This window comes from Scyliorhinus torazame, chromosome 18 (genome assembly GCF_047496885.1).
Source record: "Scyliorhinus torazame isolate Kashiwa2021f chromosome 18, sScyTor2.1, whole genome shotgun sequence".
NCBI classification, from domain to species: Eukaryota; Metazoa; Chordata; class Chondrichthyes; order Carcharhiniformes; family Scyliorhinidae; genus Scyliorhinus; species Scyliorhinus torazame.
This window is the reverse complement of record NC_092724.1, coordinates 59,165,735-59,189,313: the sequence shown is the minus strand read 5'-3', so window position 1 is coordinate 59,189,313 and position 23,579 is coordinate 59,165,735. Positions and strand designations below refer to the sequence as shown.

General features: G+C 53.6%; 1 protein-coding gene across 1 annotated transcript in view; it reads right to left on the bottom strand.

The window, feature by feature from the left end:
• Positions 1 to 23,579, bottom strand: part of LOC140395235 (procathepsin L-like) — an 89,048-nt gene that overhangs the window by 53,934 nt on the left and 11,535 nt on the right. The window contains exon 4 of the mRNA XM_072482787.1: positions 7,850 to 8,074. Coding sequence (XP_072338888.1) covers positions 7,850 to 8,074 — 225 coding nt within the window. The remainder of the gene's footprint in view (positions 1 to 7,849; positions 8,075 to 23,579) is intronic.

Below are 23,579 nucleotides of genomic sequence, written 5' to 3'. Positions count from 1 at the left end.
GTGGGAGGTGAGGGTGGTCGGTGGTGTGCGAGGTGAGGATGGTGGGTGGTGTGGGAGGTGAGGGTGGTCGGTGGTGTGGGAGGTGAGGTTGGTGGGTGGTGTGGGAGGTGAGGATGGTGGGTGGTCTGGGAGGTGAGGGTGGTGGGTGGTGTGGGAGGTGAGGTTGGTGGGTGGTCTGGGAGGTGAGGGTGGTGGGTGGTGTGGGAGGTGAGGGTGGTCGGTGGTGTGCGAGGTGAGGATGGTGGGTGGTGTGGGAGGCGAGGATCGTGGGTGGTGTGGGAGGTGAGAGTGTTCGGTGGTGTGGAAGGTGAGGGTGGTGGGTGGTGTGGGAGGTGAGGGTGGTCGGTGGTGTGGGAGGCGAGGATCGTGGGTGGTGTGGGAGGTGAGAGTGTTCGGTGGTGTGGAAGGTGAGGGTGGTCGGTGGTGGGGGAAGTGAGGGTGGTGTGGGAGGTGAGGATGGAGGGTGGTGTGGGAGATGAGGGTGTTCGGTGGTGTGGGAGGTGAGGGTGGTGGGTCGTGTGGGAGGTGAGGATGGTGGGTGGTGTGGGAGGTGAGGGTGGTGGGTGGTGTGGGAGGTGAGGATGGTGGGTGGTGTGGGAGGTGAGGGTGGTCGGTGGTGTGGGAGGTGAGGGTGGTGGGTGGTGTGGGAGGTGAGGATGGTGGGTGGTGGGGGAGGTGAGGGTGGTGGGTGGTGTGGGATGTGAGGGTGGTGTGTGGTGTGGGAGGTGAAGATGATGGGTGGTGTGGGAGGTGAGGGTGGTGGGGGGTGCGGGTGTTCGGTGGTGTGGGAGGTGAGGGTGGTGGGTGGTGTGGGGGGTGAGGGCGGTCGGTGGTGTGGGAGGCGAGGATGGTGGGTGGCGTGGGAGGTGAGGGTGGTCGGTGGTGTGGGAGGTGAGGGTGGTGGGTTGTGTGGGAGGTAAGGGTAGCGGGTGGTGTGGGATGTGAGGGTGGTGGGTGGTGTGGGAGGTGAGGGTGATCGGTGGTGTGGGAGGTGAGTGTGTTCGGTGGTGTGGGAGGTGAGGATGGTGGGTGGTGTTGGAGGTGAGGGTGTTGGGTGGTGTGGGAGGTGGGTGTGTTCGGTGGTGTGGGAGGTGAGGGTGGTGGGTGGTGTGGGAGGTGAGGGTGTTGGGTGGTGTGGGAGGTGAGTGTGTTCGGTGGTGTGGGAGGTGAGGGTGGTCGGTGGTGTGCGAGGTGAGGATGGTGGGTTGTGTGGGAGGTAAGGGTAGGGGGTGGTGTGGGAGGTGAGGGTGGTGGGTGGTGTGGGAGGTGAGGGTGATCGGTGGTGTGGGAGGTGAGTGTGTTCGGTGGTGTGGGAGGTGAGGGTGGTGGGTGGTGTTGGAGGTGAGGGTGTTGGGTGGTGTGGGAGGTGAGTGTGTTCGGTGGTGTGGGAGGTGAGGGTGGTGGGTGGTGTGGGAGGTGAGGGTGTTGGGTGGTGTGGGAGGTGAGTGTGTTCGGTGGTGTGGGAGGTGAGGGTGGTCGGTGGTGTTGGGGGTAAGGATGGTGGGTGGTGTGGGTGGTGTGGGAGGTGAGGGTGTTCGGTGGTGTGCGAGGTGAGGATGGAGGGTGGTGTGGGAGGTGAGGGTGGTCGGTGGTGTGCGAGGTGAGGATGGTGGGTTGTGTGGGAGGTGAGGGTGATCGGTGGTGTGAGAAGTGAGGGTGGTGGGTGGTGTGGGAGGTGAGGGTGTTGGGTGGTGTGGGAGGTGAGTGTGTTCGGTGGTGTGAGAGGTGAGGATGGTGGATGGTGTGGGAGGTGAGGATGGTGGGTGGTGTGGGAGGTGAGGGTGTTCGGTGGTGTGGGAGGTGAGGATGGTGGGTGGTGTGGGAGGTGAGGATGGTGTGTGGTGTCGGAGGTGAGGGTGGTCGGTGGTGTGGGAGGTGAGGGTGGGGGTTGGTGTGGGAGGTGAAGATGGTGGGTGGTGTGGGGGGTGAGGGTGGTGGGTGGTGTGGGAGGTGAGGTTGGTGGGTGGTGTGGGAGGTGAGGTTGGTGGGTGGTCTGGGAGGTGAGGGTGGTGGGTGGTGTGGGAGGTGAGGGTGGAGGGTGGTGTGGGAGGTGAGGATGGTGGGTGGTGTGGGAGGTGAGGATGTTCGGTGGTGGGGGAAGTGAGGGTGTTCGGTGGTGTGGGAGGTGAGGGTGGTGTGGGAGGTGAGGGTGGTCGGTGGTGTGGGAGGTGAGGGTGGTGGGTGGTGTGGGAGGTGAGGATGGACGGTGGTATGGGAGATGAGTGTGTTCGGTGGTGTGGAAGGTGAGGGTGGTGGGTCGTGTGGGATGTGAGGATGGAGGGTGGTGTGGGAGATGAGGGTGTTCGGTGGTGTGGAAGGTGAGGGTGGTGTGGGAGGTGAGGATGGAGGGTTAGTGTGGGAGGTGAGGGTGGTGGGTGGTGTGGGAGGTGAGGGTGGTCGGTGGTGTGGGAGGTGAGGGTGTTCGGTGGTGTGGAAGGTGAGGGTGTTCGGTGGTGTGGGAGGTGAGGGTGGTGTGGGAGGTGGGGATGGAGGGTGGTGTGCGAGGTGAGGGTGGTGTGGGAGGTGAGGGTGGTGTGGGAGGTGGGGATGGTGGGTGGTGTGCGAGGTGAGGGTGGTGTGGGAGGTGAGGGTGGTGTGGGAGGTGGGGATGGAGGGTGGTGTGCGAGGTGAGGGTGGTGTGGGAGGTGAGGGTGGTGTGGGAGGTGAGGATGGTGGGTGGTGTGGGAGGTGAGGATGGTGGGTGGTGTGGGGGGTGAGGATGGTGGGTGGTGTGGGAGGTGAGGATGGAGGGTGGTGTGGGAGGTGAGGTTTTTCGGTGGTGTGGGAGGTGAGGATGGTGGGTGGTGTGGGGGGTGAGGGTGTTCGGTGGGAGGTGAAGGTATTCGGTGATGTGGGAGGTGAGGGTGGTGGGTGGTGTGGGAGGTGAGGTTTTTCGGTGGTGTGGGAGGTGAGGATGGTGGGTGGTTTGGGGGGTGAGGGTGGTGGGTGGTGTGGGAGGTGAGGGTGGTGGGTGGTGTGGGAGGTGAGGATGGAGGGTGGTGTGGGAGGTGAGGTTTTTCGGTGGTGTGGGAGGTGAGGATGGTGGGTGGTGTGGGAGGTGAGGTTTTTCGGTGGTGTGGGAGGTGAGGATGGTGGGTGGTGTGGGGGGTGAGGGTGTTCGGTGGGAGGTGAAGGTATTCGGTGATGTGGGAGGTGAGGGTGGTGGGTGGTTTGGGGGGTGAGGGTGGTGGGTGGTGTGGGAGGTGAGGATGGTGGGTGGTGTGGGAGGTGAGGGTGGTGGGTGGTGTGGGAGGTGAGGGTGTTCGGTGGTGTGGAAGGTGAGGGTGGTGTGGGAGGTGAGGATGGAGGGTTAGTGTGGGAGGTGAGGGTGGTGGGTGGTGTGGGAGGTGAGGGTGGTGGGTGGTGTGGGAGGTGAGGGTGGTCGGTGGTGTGGGAGGTGAGGGTGTTCGGTGGTGTGGAAGGTGAGGGTGTTCGGTGGTGTGGGAGGTGAGGGTGGTGTGGGAGGTGAGGGTGGTGTGGGAGGTGAGGGTGGTGTGGGAGGTGAGGGTGGTGTGGGAGGTGGGGATGGAGGGTGGTGTGCGAGGTGAGGGTGGTGTGGGAGGTGAGGGTGGTGTGGGAGGTGAGGGTGGTGTGGGAGGTGGGGATGGTGGGTGGTGTGCGAGGTGAGGGTGGTGTGGGAGGTGAGGGTGGTGTGGGAGGTGGGGATGGAGGGTGGTGTGCGAGGTGAGGGTGGTGTGGGAGGTGAGGGTGGTGTGGGAGGTGAGGATGGTGGGTGGTGTGGGAGGTGAGGGTGGTGGGTGGTGTGGGAGGTGAGGGTGGTGGGTGGTGTGGGAGGTGAGGATGGAGGGTGGTGTGGGAGGTGAGGATGGTGGGTGGTGTGGGAGGTGAGGGTGGTGGGTGGTGTGGGAGGTGAGGGTGGTGGGTGGTTTGGGGGGTGAGGGTGGTGGGTGGTGTGGGAGGTGAGGGTGGTGGGTGGTTTGGGGGGTGAGGGTGGTGGGTGGTGTGGGAGGTGAGGGTGGTGGGTGGTGTGGGAGGTGAGGGTGGTGGGTGGTGTGGGAGGCGAGGGTGTTCGGTGGGAGGTGAGGGTGTTCGGTGATGTGGGAGGTGAGGGTGGTGGGTGGTGCGGGAGGCGAGGGTTGTCGGTGGTGCGGGAGGCGAGGGTGGTCGGTGGTGAGGGGGTGCGGTATTGTGATGTCCGGGCCCCTGCCGAGTAACTCACCCACCCCCCAGTTGGTGAAACGTCTGTCGACTAAAGCATCCCGTGCTCGCTGACCCTGCCGATAGTGTCGTGCAACCTTCCGTGCATGGCTAGCCCCCATGTCCCGCTCATTGTCCCCCTCACTCCCCTCATCCTCCTCGTCTGACAAGGCCTGCCCTTGATCCTCATCCTCCTCCAGCACATCGCCCCTCTGCTAGGATATATTGTGGAGGTTTGCAGCAGACCACAACGATGCGGCCAACCCTCCTGCAAAGGGTGCGGCAAGAAGGGCCATTTTGTGGGGGTTTGTCAGGCACGAGCGGTGACTCCGGGCTGCCACAGCGAACTTCCCCTCGGGCCCCAGGCGGCCAGCAGTCACCAGCACCCCCGTATCCTCGGGCCACGTGCGGCCCCTGGGCGCCGCCATCTTGTTCCCCGGACACCGCACTGGACGGATCGGCGGCGCCATTTTGTCCATCTCCGACCACCATGTGCGACCCATGGGAGACGTCATCTTGGATGGGGCCCAGGACCCCAGCCCGGCCGACTATACACTGTCCGATCAAAATTCACTGCGTCTGGCCTCGGTGACTCTGGACCAAACTTGACATCGAACACTCTCAACAGCAACGACAACGGTCTTCATCAATGGCCACGAGACTCCCTGCCTGATCGACTCTGGGAGCACGGAGAGCTTTATACACCCCGACACGGTAAGGCGCTGTTCACTTTTTACCCACCCTATAAATCAAAGACTCTCCCTGGCCTCCAGTTCCTACTCAGTGGAGATAAAGGGGTCCTGCCTAGCAAACCTTCCCCCCCCCTCCCCCCTTACTGTCTGCGGCTTCTCGACACTTAAGGTCGACCCGCCTTCCCTGTTTGCGAACCTCACCCCGGATTGCAAACCCGTCGCCACCAGGAGCAGACGGTACAGTGCCCAGGACCGGACCTTCATTAGGTCGGAGGTCCAAAGGCTTCTAAGGGAAGGGGTCATTGAAGCTCGCAACAGTCCGTGGAGAGCCCAAGTAGTGGTGGTAAAGACCGGGGAGAAACATAGGATGGTCATTGATTACAGTCAGACCATCAACAGGTTTACGCAGCTGGACGCGTACCCTCTCCCCCGCATATCCGACCTGGTAAACAGGATCGTGCATTATAAGGTCTTCTCCATGGTGGATCTCAAGTCTGCCTACCACCAGCTACCCCTCCGCACGAGCGACCGCAAATACACTGCCTTCGAGGCAGATGGGCGGCTCTATCATTTTTTAAGTGTTCCCTTCGGTGTCACTAACGGGGTCTTGGTCTTCCAACGCGAGATGGACCGAATGGTTGACCGGTACGGCTTGCGCGCAACGTTCCCGTATCTCGATAACGTCACCATCTGCGGCCATGACCAGCAGGACCACAACTCCAACCTCCGAAAATTCCTCCAGACCGCGAAAATCCTTAACTTAACGTACAATAAGGATAAATGCGTATTTAGCACCGACCGTCTAGCCATTCTCGGCTACGTAGTGCGAAATGGAGTTATAGGCCCCGACCCTGAACGCATGCGTCCCCTTATGGAGTTCCCCCTCCCTCACTGCCCCAAGGCCCTGAAGCGCTGCCTTGGGATTTTTAGTTACTACGCCCAGTGGGTCCCTAACTACGCAGACAAAGCCCGTCCCATGATCTAGTCCACAACCTTCCCCCTGTCGATGGAGGCCCGCCAGGCCTTCAGACGCATCAAAGCAGACATTGCAAAGGCCACGATGCACGCCATCGACGAGTCCCTCCCCTTCCAGCTCGAGAGCGATGCATCCGACGTAGCTCTGACGGCAACCCTCAACCAAGCGGGCAGACCCGTGGCCTTCTTCTCCAGTACCCTCCATGCTTCCGAAATCCGCCACTCCTCAGTCGAAAAGCAGGCCCAAGCCATAGTAGAAGCTGTGCGACACTGGAGGCATTACCTGGCTGGCAGGAGATTCACTCTCCTCACTGACCAACGGTCGGTAGCGTTCATGTTCGATAATGCACAGCGGGGCAAGATAAAAAAACAACAAGATCTTGCGGTGGAGGATAGAACTCTCCACCTACAACTGCGAGATCTTGTATCGTCCCGGGAAGCTAAACGAGCCTCCTGACGCCCTGTCCCGCGGCACATGTGTCACCGCACAAGTGGACTGCCTCCGAGCCCTCCACGAGGACCTCTGCCACCCTTCGCCATCCCCTGCCCCGACATGACCGCCACCACCGTCATCAAGGCCCTCCATGGTATCTTTGCACTGTTTGGTTTCCCCGCTTACATACACAGTGATAGGGGTCCTCCTTTATGAGCGACAAGCTGCGTCAATTCCTGCTCAGCAAGGGCATCGCCTCAAGCAGGACGACCAGTTACAACCCCCGGGGAAACGGGCAAGTAGAGAGGGAGAACGGAACGGTCTGGAAGACCGTCCTACTGGCCCTATGGTCCAGGAACCACCCAGTCTCCCACTGGCAAGAAGTCCTCCAGGAGGCCCTCCACTCCATCCGGTCATTGCTCTGTACGACCACCAATCAGACACCTCATGAACGTCTCCTTGTCTTCCCCAGGACGTCCTCCTCCGAGACCTCGCTCCCAACCTGGACCCATCCTGCTCCAAAAACACGTGCAGGCGCACAAGTCGGACCCGTTGGTCGAGAGGGTCCACTTGCTGCACGCTAACCCCCAGTACGCCTACGTGGCGTTCCCTGACGGCCGACAAGATACGGTCTCCCTATGGAAACTGGCGCCCGTCGGATCCCCACACGCACCCCAACCACCACCCGCACCCCACCACTCTGCAGCACTTCAAAAGGGGGGTCAGTCCTCCCGCCGCTCCTGCCTGGGCCCTCCCACCCACCCACTACAGGCAACACCCTCCCAGGTCAACGCTCTCCCCACCAGCGCCGTCTAGGGGTGACGAAACTGCCATGGAGGCCGAAGCCATGCTCCCGAAGTCGCAGGCGCCTGGACCCCCACCGGAATCACCACCGAGGCCCAGACGATCCCAGAGGACGACCAGGGCACCCGACCGACTGATTGCTTCATCTTAACCGATCTGTAACTGTAAATAATAAACACTGACTGTATATATCTGCCATGACTGTAAATACCCTATAAGCACTGTAAGGAGGTATCACGGTACCTCCATATCTGATCATACCATGTTGAATACAGTTGTAGCCACTGGCCACCACCCACACCGGACTTTTTAACAGGGGGTGAATGTGGTATTATCAGGTATTGCAGCACCCGAGAGGCTGAAGTTCCATTGGTCAAACCTGGGGGTTTACCATTGGCTGTATAGTATGTAGCTCCGCCCAGATAGGTGGAGTATTAAGAGTCGGTGCCGTCCCAGCAGTCCTCATTCTGTACCTGAGCTGCTGGGGAACAGTTCTAATCTATTAAAGCCTTCAGTTATGCAGTAATTGATCGTGTATCAATTACAAGATAAGGGGAGAAATGAAAGAGAGAACTAGTCCCTTCCTGAAAAGTGATATTCCCTCACCCTCCCTCATGTTGGTTAGACAGTGACATTGGTGGAAACCTGGGAGCAGCTTCTCAGGGAAGAATTGATCCAAAGCTGGATGTCAGCTTCCATTCTATTTGGACTGGGCTCTGTAGTCTACCATGAATATTGTAAACATTTTGTAACTGGAGAATTGGAAAAGCAATTAAAAGAGATTTACCCGAGCAGTATATGGATAATCTGCAGCCGTGTTGATGCCTTTATTGTCGATCACATAGGTAAAGGCACGTTTCATCCATCCACCTTCACATCCATAGTTATTATATAGTTTGGTACAATCAACCAGGTTCTGTTCACTCAGGGAAATCAGTTTTCCATGTTTCCGAGCCCACTGCCCTTCAATGGCACCGGTCGCACTGAAAGCCCAGCAAGAACCACAGCTTCCCTGGTCATGACAGAAATAAAATAACATTCTGATTAAAAATTCCGGGTGTGATCTAACCGATTTGCAACAGAGCCCCATGTCGAGCGCGTTTAGCCGGGTGTTTCCCTGCACTCACAGCGCCGAGAATCATCATTCTATCTAACTGGACTTTGTTTCAATCCGGGGCCTCAGCGGTGAACACCCCACCGAGGCCGCAGTTAGTCCCATTTCCTGCACTGAGGAACTCTGCTCGCCAGAACTCCTCAGTGCAGGAGGAGATAGACCCCCCCCCCCACCCGACCTGACCCATCCCTGGATCTCACCCCCCCAAAGTACTAGGTCACAAATATGGGGGTTCTTGAGCCCCTGCACCCTACCCAGACATGCAGGGCATCCCCAGCCCGATACCTAGTGTGGGAAAAATGCCATCCCTGTCAGTGCCCCTGACAACTAGCAGTGCAATGTGGGCAGTGCCAGGCTGGCACCCAGGTCACACTGCCAGGTTGCCAGGCTGGCACTGCCAAGGTGGCACCAGTAGTGCCAGGGTGTCGGCCTATCTCGAGGGCAACCACCTGTCGGATCCCCTGGGAGATCCCCTGCCTCAACTGCCATTCCTCCTTGTTCCCATTTGTGGGAACCAACAGTGAACAGCTCTCGCCTGAGTTCTCCAAGGTGAAGAGGTCAGAACCCAAGGCCTTGGCAGATCAGGCGAGCTGCATATTAGAGTGAGTCCAGCTGTCTCACTCTAATACACAAATGTGCCGAATACTGATCCTGTCTACAATGGGCAGGATTCAGATTGCAACATTTTGCAAGATCCCCTGTTCTGGCGCACCACCCGGTCAGCAGATCGCGCCCAAAATCTTTGCATTGGCAGGTGCAATACAGATTTACACCAAGGAAGTTAGTTCATCTTTTTGATGAGATTTCTAGAAGACACATGGGATCAGTGAGTGTCTGTGTGGCAGGTTTGAGAGGGTATGGATTTCACTCTTACTCTTTAGTGCTGATTCTGATTAAGCGGGGAATAATTAGAGAAGAAAGATTGGGGATGGAATCATGGGTAAAGTAAGTCAGCCCGCTGCTTGTGACCCAGGTTTCAATCCACGTGTGGAGGAAGTGTTTCCAGCTGTTTCAGCTGGAGCTCAGGGTTGCCGAGCTGGAGGGGAAGCTTAACATCAGGGAGGATGGGAGTTTCCTGTGTTCCAGGACATGGTCACTCCCCAGCCAAGGAGAGTTAAGGATGGGAGGTGGGTGCCTATCTGGAGAAGTAGGAAGAAGCAGAAAGTACAAGTATTTTCGGGGAGTCACTCTCAAACAGATACACAGCTTTGGTGATGGCTGGGAGCGACAACACCTCAAAGGGATGCAGACCAGATTATGGCATCATTGGGCAAGGGACTCCAGAGAGGAAGAACACTATGGAATAGAAATGTAATTGATACAGGAGATTCCATAGTTAGGTGTTTCTGTAAATGTTGTCGGGAGTCCTGCGAGGTAAGTTGCCTCACTGATGTCAGGGTAAAGGATATCATTAAGAATATTCTGCAGGATGAAGGGGGTGAGCCAGAAATTGAGTCAGTATCAATGACATCGAGTGGATAGGGATTGTGGGCCAATGGTCAGAGTTTCAGGAATCATGGAGAATGGTAACAGCTCCGGATTACTCTCCCGACTAGCGAGAGTAGAAATAGGAAAATCGGGAGGATCAACGTGTGGCTTGAAGTGCAGTAAATGAGGGCTTCAGGGCATTGGGACCAGCTCTGGTACAGGAGGCACCTACTCGAAAAGAACACGTCACATCCCATTCGGTCTGGGACCAATTTCCTCAAACAAAAGTTCACCACTCTGGTTGGGGAGGGTTTCAATTTAATTGACAGTGGGGTAGGCACAAGAAAGTAGTAAAGTGGAACAAGGTGCTTCAAGTGAGAGTGTTGGATACTCCTCGGGAGCCTGAGCTCACTTGGTTAGACAGCTGGTTCATGATGCAGAGCAAGGTGAGCAACGTGGGTTCAATTCCTGTACTAGCTGAGGTTATTCATGAAGGCCCTGCATTCTCAATCTTGACCCTCGCCTGAGGTGTGGTGACCCTCAGGTTAAATCACCATTAGTCAGCTCTCCCCCTCAAAGGGAAAGCAGCCTATGGTCATCTTTGGCCTATGGTGACTTTACCTTAATCCTAGAAGGAAATAGTACCACATTCGACAGGAGTCGACTAAGCATGGCTGCAAAGCCAGGTTAAGAATACATTAACACATAGAGTAGTGAATAAAATTGGTGAGTTACAAGCACAAAGATCAAAGTGGAAATATGGTGTAGTAGCAATAATAGAAATGTGGTTAATGGTGCGGACAAGGCTGCGAATATTCAATTATACAAAATGTTCAGAAAAAATGGGGATAGGAAGGGGGAGGTAGGATGGCAGCAATTAGGGAACATACATACAGCATACAGTGCAGAAGGAGGCCATTCAGCCCATTGAGACTGCACGTAAGCCCTCACTGCCACCCAATAACCCCTCGTAACCTTTTTGGACACAGGGTAATTTAGAATGGCCAATCCACCTAAACTGCACGTCTTTGGACTGTGAGAGGAAACCGGAGCACCCGGAAGAAACCAATGCAGACACGGGGAGAACATGCAGACTCCGCACAGACAGTGACCCAGTGGGGATTCGAATCTGGGACCCTGGTGCTGTGAACCCACAGTGCTAGCCACTGTGCTACCAGGTTGATGTTGTGTTGCAAAGGTAGGATGTCCTGGAGGTAACAAGGACAGAATCTACTCATTAGACATGGAGGCAAAACGTGTATGATTACACAACTGGGGGTGGGGGGGCGGGGGGGGGGGGTGGGGGGGCGGGGGGTGATTTTCTAGGAGAGAGGGGTATTATCTAAGTTTCCAGATATGGAATGTGAGACAGAAGGGAAAATGTGCAGGGAAATCACAAAGAAGTGCAAAAGTAGGGAGTGATGATATTGGGGGATGTTACTGAGATAAGCATCAATTGGGAAAGTGTTATAGTAAAGGGAAACGGAAGGAGGCATTTCTGAAATGTGTTCATGAGAATTTCCTTTCCCAGAATGCTTCTGGTCCAATGAGGGAGGAGGCTTTGCTGAATCTGGTGCTGCGAAATGAGATTGTTGTACCCTCAATAACGACGCTTAGAGAGTAAACGGCAAAGAAGGCTTAAATAAGCTAAGAACAAACCTGATGGCGAGACGGGTGCTTACTGGGTGCCGCTCACAAGGCTGCCCCTTATATACGGCTCCCAGGTGGGCAGAGCCGGAGGCGGAGTCCCCCAGGGTTCCAAGCTCGATCCTAAAGTGGACATCTCCTTACATGATGATAAGGGTACAGTAATACAGTAAACGTTCATCACATTCACCCCTTGTTTTTAAAAAAAAGTCCGGCGGGGGTGAAGTACCATCATAAGTCCGTTCGTTTCGGCGGCCTGATCGTCCTCATCGACCTCCTCAGCTCGGGCGGTGGTGGGGCGGACACGGACGTCTTAGTTGAGGGTACGTCCGGGAGCACGGTGGTCGGAGCCTTGGTCCAGCTCGGGGTAGGGGATCGGGGCGCAGGGGAAATAGCTGGGGCTGGGGGTAGTGGTGCCGGCGCCAGCGGGGTGTGTAGAAGAGGGGGCGCTAGGGGGCACACGCGGTCGGTGTCCACCGACGGGGAGTGGGTCCGGGGGGAGGGGTTGTTGTGGGTGCCGGGTCCCTCAGGGGAGCTGTGAGGGAAGGGGCATCTGTAGTGGGGAACCAGCAGGTGCCTGATCCCGGAGGGAAACCGTATCTTGCCTATCGTTGGGGTACCCGACGTAGGCGTAACTGGGGTTCGCATGTAGTAATCAGACCTTAAGAACCGGTCCCGGAGCCGTCAGCCAAGGAGGAAGCAAAACCCCGGAGGTGGACTTCCTGGGGAAGACAAACAATCGGTTTTGAGGGGTCTCATTCGTGGCCGTGCAGAGGAACGACCTAATGGAGTGCAGGGCATCGGATAGGACCTCCTGCCAGCGGGTGGTTGGGAGACCTCTCGACAGTAGGGCCAGAAGGACAGCCTTCCAAACTGTCGCATTCTCCCTCTCCACCTGCCCGTTTCCCCGTGGGTTATAACTGATCGTTCTGCTCGAGGTGATGCCTTTGCTGAGCAGATACTGACGCAGTTCATCGCTCATGAATGATGTACCCCGGTCGCTGTGGATATAAGCGGGGAAACCAAACAGGGTGAAGATGCTGTGCAGTGCCTTTATCACGGTGGCTGAGATCATGTCGGGGCAGGGGATGGCGAATGAGAAGCGGGGAACTCGTCGATAATGGTGAGGAAATAGCCATTGCAGTTGGTGGATGGGAGGGGGCCCTTGAAGTCCACGCTTAGTCACGCAAAGGGCCCCGAGGCTTTCACGAGCCGAGCCTTGTCTGGTCGGTAGAAGTGCGGTTTGCACTCCGCACAGATCTGGCAGGCCCTGGTCATGGCCTTGACCTCATTTGTTGAGTAAAGTAGGTAGCAGGACTTGATAAAGTAGCCGGGTAACCCCCGGGTGACAGAGGTCATTGTGCATGGCTCCTGCGCGTTGGCGCACTTGCCGCGGGACAGGTCATCTGGGGGCTCGTTGAGCTCCCCTGGACGATACTTGATATCGTACGTGTAGGGAGAGTTCGATCCTCCACCTCAAAATGTTATCGTTTTCTATTTTGCCCCGTTGTGCGTTGTCGAACATAAAAGCTACCGACCGTTGGTCGGTGACGAGGGTGAACCTCCTACCGGCTCGGTTGTGCCTCCAGTGCCGCACAGCCTCCACAATGGCTTGTGCCTCCTTCTTGACTGCAGAGTGCCGAATCTCGGAGGCGGTGAAGGTCCGGGAGAAGAACGCTACTGGTCTGCCTGCCTGGTGGAGGGCAGCAGCCAGGGCGATGTCTGATGCATCGCTCTCTACCTGGAAGGGGATAGTTTCGTCCACCGCGTGCATAGCGTTCTTGATGATGTCGGCCTTGATGTGGTTGAAGGCCGATCGAGCCTCAGCCAACAGGGGAAATATCGTGGTCTTTATGAGTGGGCGGGCTTTGTCCGCATATTTGGGGACCCACTGGGCGTAATAGGAGAAGAGCCCCAAGCACTGTCTGAGGGCCTTGAGGCTGCAGGGGAGGGGAAGTTTCTTTAGGGGGCGCATGCGGTCGGGGTCGGGACCTAGGACCCCGTTTTCCATGACATAGCCGAGGATGGCTAGCCGGGTTGTATGGAAAGAGCATTTTTCCTCGTTATAGGTCAGGTTAAGGGCTAGGGCGGTCTGGAGGAACTTTGAGGTTCGCGTCATGATCCTGCTGGTCATGGCCGCAGATGGTGACATTGTCCAAGTACGGGTATGTAGCCCGCAAACCGTACTGGTCCACCATTTGGTCCATCGCCCTTTGGAAGATGAAGACCCCATTTGTGACGCCGAAGGGGACCCTGAGGAAGTGGAAGAGACGGCCGGCTGCTTCGAAGGCAGTATAGGGGCGGTCTTTTGGTCGGATGGGGAGCTGGTGGTTGACGGGTTTGAGATCGACCGTGGAAAATACCCGATATTGGGCGATCCGATTTACCATTTCTGCTATGCGAGGAAGTGGGTACGCATTGAGCTGTGTGAAGCGGTTTATGGTCTGGCTATAATCCACGACCATTCATTTCTTTTCCCCGGACCGGACTACCACCACTTGTGCTCTCCAGGGGCTGTTGCTAGCCTCGATGACCCCCTCTCCCAGTAAACGCGGGACCTCTGACTTGATGAAAGTCATGTCTTGGGCACTGTACCGCCGGCTCGTGGTGGCGACGGGCTTACAGTCGGGAGTGAGGTTCGTGAATAAAGAGGGGGGTGCGACTTTCAGTGTCGCAAGGCTGCATACCATGAGGGGGGGGGACAAGGGTCCACCGAACTTCAGTGTCAGGCTTCGGTGGCTGCACTGGAAATCCAGTCTGAGCAGCAGGGGGGCGCAGAGGTGAGGGAGGATATACAGTTTGAAACGGGTGTATTCGGTGCCCTGGATCGAGAGATCCGCAATACAATACCCCATGATTTGTACCGAGTGGGACCCGGATGCGATGGCTATGGTTTGGGATGTGGGATGGGTTCGCAAGGAGCAGCGCCTTACCATCTCAGGATGAATAAAGCTCTCCGTGCTCCCGGAGTCGAAAAGGCATGGATTGTCGCGCCCGTTGACCTGGACCTTCATCATCGAGTTCTGCAGATGTTTTGGCCACGTTTGGTCGAGGGTGATCGCTCCCAGTTGCGGGTAGTCCGAGTCCTCAGCCGAGTCGGATTCGTAAAATGGCCGCCGCCATCGGTCACACGTGTTGGGTCGAGAAGATGGCCGCCGACAAGATGGCCGCCCCTGTGATTCGCACGAGGCGGATGACGGTGTCAGAAGGGGGCGTGTCGGGTCGATGCGCAGCCGCATTGCGAGGCCTGCGGGCCTGTAAGCCTGATTTTCGGGCCTGCTGTTCTTTGTGTTTCTGGCCCTTGGACCTGGCCAGGCAGACCCTCGCAAAATGCCCCTTTTTCCCACAGTAGCTGCAGATGGCTGAGTGGGCTGGGTAGCGTGGGCGTGGATGCTGGCCCTGCCCGCAGAAGTAGCACGGTGTGCCCCCCCGGTCTGAGCGGGTCACCATGCGGCGCAGGCTCGTAACGTGGCCAAGTCTGAGGAAGTCAGAGGGGGGCTCGCAGGGTCCGCGGGGTACGTGCCCAAATTATGTCGGGCCACTTCCAGCGAGGAGGCGAGCGTTAGCGTGTCCTGGAGGTCTTTTGCCCCGTTTTCGAGTAGCTGCTGCCGGATGTAGGTCGAGCTTTGCAGGACACGAAAGCGTCTCTGATGTGCAGGTTCATATGAATTTCCCCCGTCACATCGTGATGGTCACAGTCCCTGGCGAGCGCGGTGAGTTTTTCGAAAAATTCGTCTAGCGATTCCCCCGAGCGCTGCTGGCAGGTAGAGAGCAGATACCGGGCATGTACCTCGTTGATGGGTTTGACAAACCGCTTGCGTAGTAACTAGACCGCCTCTTCGTAGGTAGTTGCCTTTTCGAGCGTGGCGGAGATTCTGTGACTCACCCGGGAGTGGAGTAGGCGCAGCTTGCGTGGCCGCAGGATGGGAGTCTCTGAGGAGTCCAGGTAGGCCTCGAAACATCGGAGCCAGTATTAAAACATTTCTTTTGCCTCCAGTGTCCGTGCTTCCGGGTTGAGCTTCTCTGGTTTAAGGCCTGCGTCCATCCTGATGTAGTTTAGCTTATTAATTGTTGTACCCTCAATAGCGATGCTTAGAGAGTAAACGGTAAAGAAGGCTTTAATAAGCTAGGAACTAGCTTGGTGCCGAGACGGGTGCTTACTAGGTGCCGCCCACAAGGCGGCCCCTTATATACGGCTCCCAGGTGGGCGGAGCCAGAGGCAGAGTCCCCCAGGGTTCCAAGCCCGGTTTTAAAGGGGACATCACCTTACATGATGATAAGGGTACAGTAATACAGTAACCGTTCATCACAGAGATGGAGCAAGTGAATGAAGTGTTAATGGGGCAACCAAACCGAACCAAAAACTGACAAGAAAAGCTAGAAGAGATAATGGGTGACCATTAATGCATTGATGTTTCAGATACAGGCGAGGGACATTACAACCAGAGGGAAAGATAGGATCCAAAGCCAGGGCTCCTCGGATGAAGGGGAGATGGGAGATTATGATGAAACAATTAAAGAGATTGTATGATGCATGTCAGGTGAGAAAATGGATATGGGGGCAATAATTGTTGGGCAGGCTGTATGGGAAAGGCTGGTTATGTTTAGAATAGATAATTGCCGTGTCTGACAGCTTTCAGTCTGAATTCTAAAGGGAATGGGAGTGAAGAGAATTATCCAATCTTCCCCAAATGTCGGGGACGTTCCAAAAGACTAGAGTGATAAATGTGACACCCTTGCCCAAGAAAAGATGAAAGAATGGCAGCAAGTTAGTTACTGGTGTCGGCTCACTCAGCTGGTGTCGGGGCTGAGAAACAATGAACTGAAGGCCAATTAACTGCATTGGAGAGTTAATTAAGGAGAGCCAGCCTTGGAAAAAAAAGATGCTGGATTAATCTAATTGAGTTTTAGAATGAAACACCCTCTGGAGTCTGTGTAACAGATCAGGCATTAAATGAGATTGCAGTAATTTAGAATACAAGAACTCGGCGCAGAAGTTGTCAATTCAGCTCCTCAAGCTCGATCTGCCATTCAATACGATCATGGCTCATCTCGGCCTCAACTCCACTTTCCTGCCTGTTCTCCACAACCCTTCACCCCATTACTAATTAAAAATCTGCCCATCTCCTCCTTAAATTTATTCAATATCCCAGCATCCACCACACTCTGGGGTAGTGAATATCACAGACTCACGACCCTTTGACAGATGTATTTTCTCCTCACCTCTTTTAAATCTGCCACTCCTTATCCTAAAACTATGACCTCTCGTTCTCGATTGTCCCACAAGAGGAAACATTTGTTCGACGTCTATTCGGTCAATACCTCTTACCATCTTATATACCTCAATTAGATCTCCTCTCGTTCTTCGAAACTCGAGAGAGTAAAGGCCTAAACTGCTCGATCGCGCCACATCGGTGCAGACTTGATGGGCCAAATGGCCTCCTTCTGCACTATAATGTTCTATGTTCATGATGCCACGGCAACACATTCATAAATGCACATTGACATCCCGTGCTGTCCTTTAGAGTATCATGGTGACACAGTGGTTATCACTGCAGCCTCACAGCACCAGGGGCCAGGGGCCCGGGCTCCATTCCGGCCTTGAGTCACTGTCTGTGTGGAGTTTGCACTTTCTCCCCATGTCTGCGTGGGTTTCTGCCGGGTGCTCCGGTTTCCTCCCACAGTCCAAGGATGTGCAGGTTAGGTGGATTAACCTTACTAAATTGCCAATTAGTGTCTAAAGGTTGGCTGGGATTATGGAGATAGGGCAGGGGAGTGGGCCTGTGTAATGTGCTCTTTCAGAGGGTTGGTGCGGACTCTTTCGGCTGAATAGCCTCCTTCTGCACTGTAGGAATTCTATGGTTCTATTCTTCCATTCTACCTGTTTCACTGGACAGGTCGAACTATCTTTATTAGGTTATAAACAGGTGTTTTATTCTGTTTAATTATTTTTGCCCAACTGTCGTGATTTTAATGCTTTTACATACTCATGTTCTATTTAATATGTGCTCAGACTCACAGAACTTCAAGGTTAAACAGGCAACTGACAGTGATCGAATGGCTTCAGTATATCCCCCACGCAATCGAGGAACTTGTGCTGAGGCGTGCAGGCATTACAGGGCAAGTGTTGAGAGTATTTTACACCGGGTGCCCACAAAGGATTTCCAGCCCGGGCTCAAGAACCAATTCCCCAGTTGTACTATTATTCCTACAAGAAAATCGGTTCAAACTTATGACTATTCGAGTTACAACCTGGATTTCAGGAACCAATTGTGTCAAGTGCCCAAGCAGTGCCTGTAACACCCCTTTGATATCCCAATAGAGGAGAATATCAAGGATTGTGTAGGAGGTAAAAGGTTTGAGTGAGAACATGAATTCCGAATTCAAGATGGAATGTCCTTTTTATTTCTCTATCTTTTTCAAGTCAGAATGTGTGTTTAACTGTGAGACTAATATTTTCTTCAGTTATACTGAGTATTTTTGCAGTCATTTCAAAAGGTACCTGAAGAATAAAATTATTTAATTCAATGGCTTCTTGTAAGCAAGCGTGGTTTTGATAAATTTACGTCTGCTCCTTTTACCAGTTTAAAATATTACGGAATGGAATCGGGGTTATTGAAGTTAACCAAATTATTAAATTGTGAAAACTAGACTTTGATGTTAACCACAGTGAAATTCTTGTGATTATAAATGAGGTGAAAATCATTATTTGATATGAGTTTATTAAAAATTGAATGTTGAGAGTAATTGGTGTTTGTGGAATTCTGTTGAATAATTGGATATATATTCTTTATTGCTATTGGTTCTACTGGAATGCGATAGCCATTAGCAAACTGTCAGCATCTTTCTAACTTAGGATTGATGGAAGTTAAAAGGGTCCTGTGTGCAATAAATATCTGGCAGATCTTTTGTTTCTTTATAGCAATAACGTTGAGAAATCCTCTGATTGGTCTGTTCACTCTTTAAGAGCTAATGAACCTTGAACAGTGCTTAAATAATGGAGAAATTATTGAACGGTTTAATCTGAATTGTAAATAAAGAACGGGGAAAACCATCTTTAAAAATGAGATAAACTAAAATACTGTCAGGACCCTGCTACAGAGGCAGAGGCAGCAGGGGGGGGTTGGCGTTGCCGAACTTGCTTCATTATAATTGGACGGCGAATGTGGGCAAGGTGGGGCGGTGGTGGGAAGGACAAGGGGTAGAGTGGGTTAGAATGGAGGAGGAATCTTGTAAGAGGTCTAGTTTGAAGGCTATGGTGACGGTAGCATTGCCAATGGCTCCGAGTAGGTATTCGGGGATCCCAGTGGTGCAGTCCACGGTGAAGATGTGGAATCAGCTGAGGAGGCATTTTCGGATGGAAGGGATGTCGGTGCAATGCCGCTGTGCGAGAATCATGGGTTTGAGCCGGGGGGGGGGGGGGGTGGATAGATAGTGTATACAGGAGGTGGAGGGAAGTGGATTTGTATTTGGAGGACGAGTTCGCTTGTCTGGAGGAGCAAAGGGAGAGGGTAGAGCTGCTGAGGGGCAGTGAGTTCAGGTATTTGCAAGTTAGGGACTTTGTGCGAAAGGTTTGGAGAGGGTTCCCTGGATTGCCGGGATACACACTGCTGGAGCGATTGCTACTTCCAGAAGTGGAAGGGGAGACAAGAATTGGGGATATATATAAGTGGCTGGGGGAGCAGTGGGGTGAGCGGGTGGTGAACAAAGAACAAAGAAATGTACAGCACAGGAACAGGCCCTTCGGCCCTCCAAGCCCGTGCCGACCATGTTGCCCGACTAAACTACAATCTTCTACACTTCCTGGGTCCGTATCCTTCTATTCCCATCCTATTCATATATTTGTCAAGATGCCCCTTAAATGTCCCTATCGTCCCTGCTTCCACTACCTCCTCCGGTAGCGAGTTCCAGGCACCCACTACCCTCTGCGTAAAAAACTTGCCTCGTACATCTACTCTAAACCTTGCCCCTCTCACCTTAAACCTATGCCCCCTAGTAATTGACCCCTCTACCCTGGGGAAAAGCCTCTGACTATCCACTCTGTCTATGCCCCTCATAATTTTGTATACCTCTATCAGGTCTCCCCTCAACCTCCTTCGTTCCAGTGAGAACAAACCGATTTTATTCAACCGCTCCTCATAGCTAATCCCCTCCATACCAGGCAACATTCTGGTAAATCTCTTCTGCACCCTCTCTAAAGCCTCCACATCCTTCTGGTAGTGTGGCGACCAGAATTGAACACTATACTCCAAGTGTGGCCTAACTAAGGTTCTATACAGCTGCAACATGACTTGCCAATTCTTATACTCAATGCCCCGGCCAATGAAGGCAAGCATGCCGTATGCCTTCTTGACTACCTTCTCCACCTGTGTTGCCCCTTTCAATGACCTGTGGACCTGTACTCCTAGATCTCTTTGACTTTCAATACTCTTGAGGGTTCTACCATTCACTGTATATTCCCTACCTGCATTAGACCTTCCAAAATGCATTACCTCACATTTGTCCGGATTAAACTCCATCTGCCATCTCTCCGCCCAAGTCTCCAGACAATCTAAATCCTGCTGTATCCTCCGACAGTCCTCATTGCTATCCGCAATTCCACCAACCTTTGTGTCGTCTGCAAACTTACTAATCAGACCAGTTACATTTTCCTCCAAATCATTTATATATACTACAAAGAGCAAAGGTCCCAGCACTGATCCCTGTGGAACACCACTGGTCACAGCCCTCCAATTAGAAAAGCATCCCTCCATTGCTACTCTCTGCCTTCTATGGCCTAGCCAGTTCTGTATCCACCTTGCCAGCTCACCCCTGATCCCGTGTGACTTCACCTTTTGTAATAGTCTACCATGAGGGACCTTGTCAAAGGCCTTACTGAAGTCCATATAGACAACATCCACTGCCCTACCTGCATCAATCATCTTAGTGACCTCCTCGAAAAACTCTATCAAGTTAGTGAGACACGACCTCCCCTTCACAAAACCGTGCTGCCTCTCACTAATACGTCCATTTGCTTCCAAATGGGAGTAGATCCTGTCTCGAAGAATTCTCTCCAGTAATTTCCCTACCACTGAAGTAAGGCTCACCGGCCTGTAGTTCCCGGGATTATCCTTGCTACCCTTCTTAAACAGAGGAACAACATTGGCTATTCTCCAGTCCTCCGGGACATCCCCTGAAGACAGCGAGGATCCAAAGATTTCTGTCAAGGCCTCAGCAATTTCCTCTCCAGCCTCCTTCAGTATTCTGGGGTAGATCCCATCAGGCCCTGGGGACTTATCTACCTTAATATTTTTTAAGACACCCAACGCCTCGCCTTTTTGGATCACAATGTGACCCAGGCTATCTACACCCCCTTCTCCAGACTCAACATCTACCAATTCTTCCTCTTTGGTGAATACTGAGGCAAAGTATTCATTTAGTACCTCGCCCATTGAAGATCAAGGAGAAATGGGAAGCGGAGTTGGGAGGGGCGATCAATTGGGGAATATGGAGTGAGGCACTCTGAAGGGTAAACGGGACCTCCTCTTGTGCAAGGATGAGCCTGATACAGTTTAAGGTGGTGCACAGGGTGCATATGACTCCGGCGAGAATGAGGGTTCTTTCAGGGGGTAGCGGGTGAGTGTGAGAAGTGTAGGACGGGGGCCAGTGAACCACATGCACATGTTTTGAGGTTGCGAAAAATTGGGAAGATTCTGGGCGAGAGTGTTCACAGTCTTAGCCAGGATAGTGGAGGAGGAGGTGGACCGGACCCTTAGGTGGTGATATTTGGAGCAACCGGAGGAAACCAAACACTGGGAGAAGCAAACTTCACACAGTCATCCAAGGCTGGAATCGAACCCTTGTCCCTGGCACTGTGAGGCAGCAGTGGTAACCACTGTGCCACCATCTTCTGTGAGAACACTGAAATAATTCATAATTCATATTATGAACATTGAGCAATTTCTAAATGCAATATTGACTGAATCCAAGTAACGTCTGACTCATGGACGGGATTCTCCCCCACCTGGCGGGGCGGGGGGTCCCAGCGGGATGGAGTGGCGTGAACCACTCCGGCATCAGGCCGCCCCAAAGGTGCGGAGAAGGGGCCAAGCCCTCACCTTGAGGGGCTAGCCCCGCGCCGGAGTGATTGGCACGCCGCCAGCCGGCGGGAAAGGCCTTTGGCACCACGCCAGCTGGGGCCGAAAGGACTTCGCCGATCGGTGGAAGTCCGCGCATGCTCGGGAGCATCAGCGGCTGCTGAATCATCTCCGTGCATGCGCAGGGGGTGTGTTACTTCCGCGTCGGCCATGGTGAAGTCTGTGGCCGAGGCGGAGGGAAAAGAGTGCCCCCACGGCACAGGCCCGCCCGCGGATCGGTGGGCCCCGATCGCGGTGGCCAGGCCACCATGGGGGCACCCCCCAGAGCCAGATCGTCCCCCCCAGGACCTCGGAGCCCGCCCACACTGCCTAGTCCCGCCGGGAAGAGAGGTGGTTTGATCCTCGCCAGCTCAAGCATTCCAGCAGGGGACTTCGGCCCATCGCGGGCCGGAGAATCGCCGGGGGGGGCTCACCGACCGGCGCGGCACAATTCCTGCCCCCGCCGAATATCCGGTGCCAGAGAATTTGGCAACCGGCGGGGGCGGGATTCACGCCAGCCCCCGGTGATTCTCCGACCTGGCGGGGTCGGAGAATCCCGCTCATGTTGTCTATTAAAGAACAAACTTTCATCAGGATTATGAAATTAATTGACCAGTCCTGATATTCCAAAAATACTGATCTTTGCCTTTGGAGTCATTTTGAAATAATAATTGGACACAAGTACAACATTGATTGCTGTTTTGGAAAATAAAAGACCTCAGAAGAGGTTAAGAAATATATACAAAATTGTGCTGAGAATTTGGACTGATTTGTGGATGTTCAGTATATGTTTTAAGGTTTGATGACAGTGTATTGGGTGTCAAAGTTCGTCCTGGGATTAGAATGGAGATTAAATGATATTTAATGGGATGTGGAGAATTAAATGACAGGAAGTGGTTGAGGCTACAACAGGGAAACAGCAAAAATACATCATCAAATGGGCACTACGTTAATTGCTTCATTGATTATGAATGCCATTCAGGGCATGTGCCAAATGAGTTTGAGAAAACTAAGTGATTGGACCCAATAGTTTGCAGAATCACAGAATCAAAGAATCATACAATGCAGAAGAGGCCCTTCGGCCAATCGAGTCGACATTGACACTTGAAAAACAGCTGACCTGTCTACCTAATCCCATTTGCCAGCACTTGGCCCATAGCTTTAAATGTTATGACGTGCCAAGTGCTCATCCAGGTACATTTTAAAGGACGTGAGGCAACCCACCTCTACCACCCTCTCAGGCAGTGCATTCCGGACCGTCACCCCGCTCTGGGTAAAAACGTTTTCCCTCATATCCCCCTTAAACTTCCTACCCCTCACCTTGAACTTGTGTCCCGTTGTAACTGACCCTTCAACTGGGGGAAACAGCTGCTCCCATCCACCTTGTCCATGCCTCTCATAATCTTGTACACCTTGATCAGGTCACCTCTCAGTCTTCTCTGCTCCAGCGAAAACAATCCAAGCCAATCTGACCTCTCTTCATAAATCACATTTTCCATCCCAGGCAACATCCCAGTGAATCGCCTCTGCACCCCCACCAGTGCAATCACATCCTTCCTATAATGTGGTGACCAGAATTGCCCACAGTGGCCTCACCAAAGTTCTATACAAGTTGAGTTGAAAGACCAGTCATTGTCATATTGAATGATGGAACAGGCTTGAAGGGCTGAGTGGGTGACCCCTGCTTCCATTTCTTACGTTCTAATGTCATGTATATGAAGCAATGTAATGCTGTATTTAAAAGGGGACATCTCACATGATGAGAGACAATTTAGTGATGGGGTCATCGACTAAGGGTTAGAATAATATCAATGGATTTTGTCATTATCCAGATAATTATCCTGATAATTCTAATTGGTACAATGTGTCGGTTTAAATGATTCAGACACTATCATAGAAAAGCCACAACATGGAATTGGCTGCTTTGATCAAAAGATGACGGGGACAGGAACTCATTCCTCCGACCTACACAACTTATATCTAGGTTGGTTGGTGTTTTCTATATAAATTATGTATCCCATTCACTTTTCATTAGGCATCTGAATAATTAAACAGTGCATAATTGGAGTATACAATGGAATGCTCATGAAGTGAGACTGGACATAATCTGATAAGGAGCTTGGAGAGCACATCTCGGAAACTTGTCCGGTTTGAGTTTGGCCAGGTTAGATCTGAAATTCTTATTTAGCTTGGAACAATTGTACTTCTACACT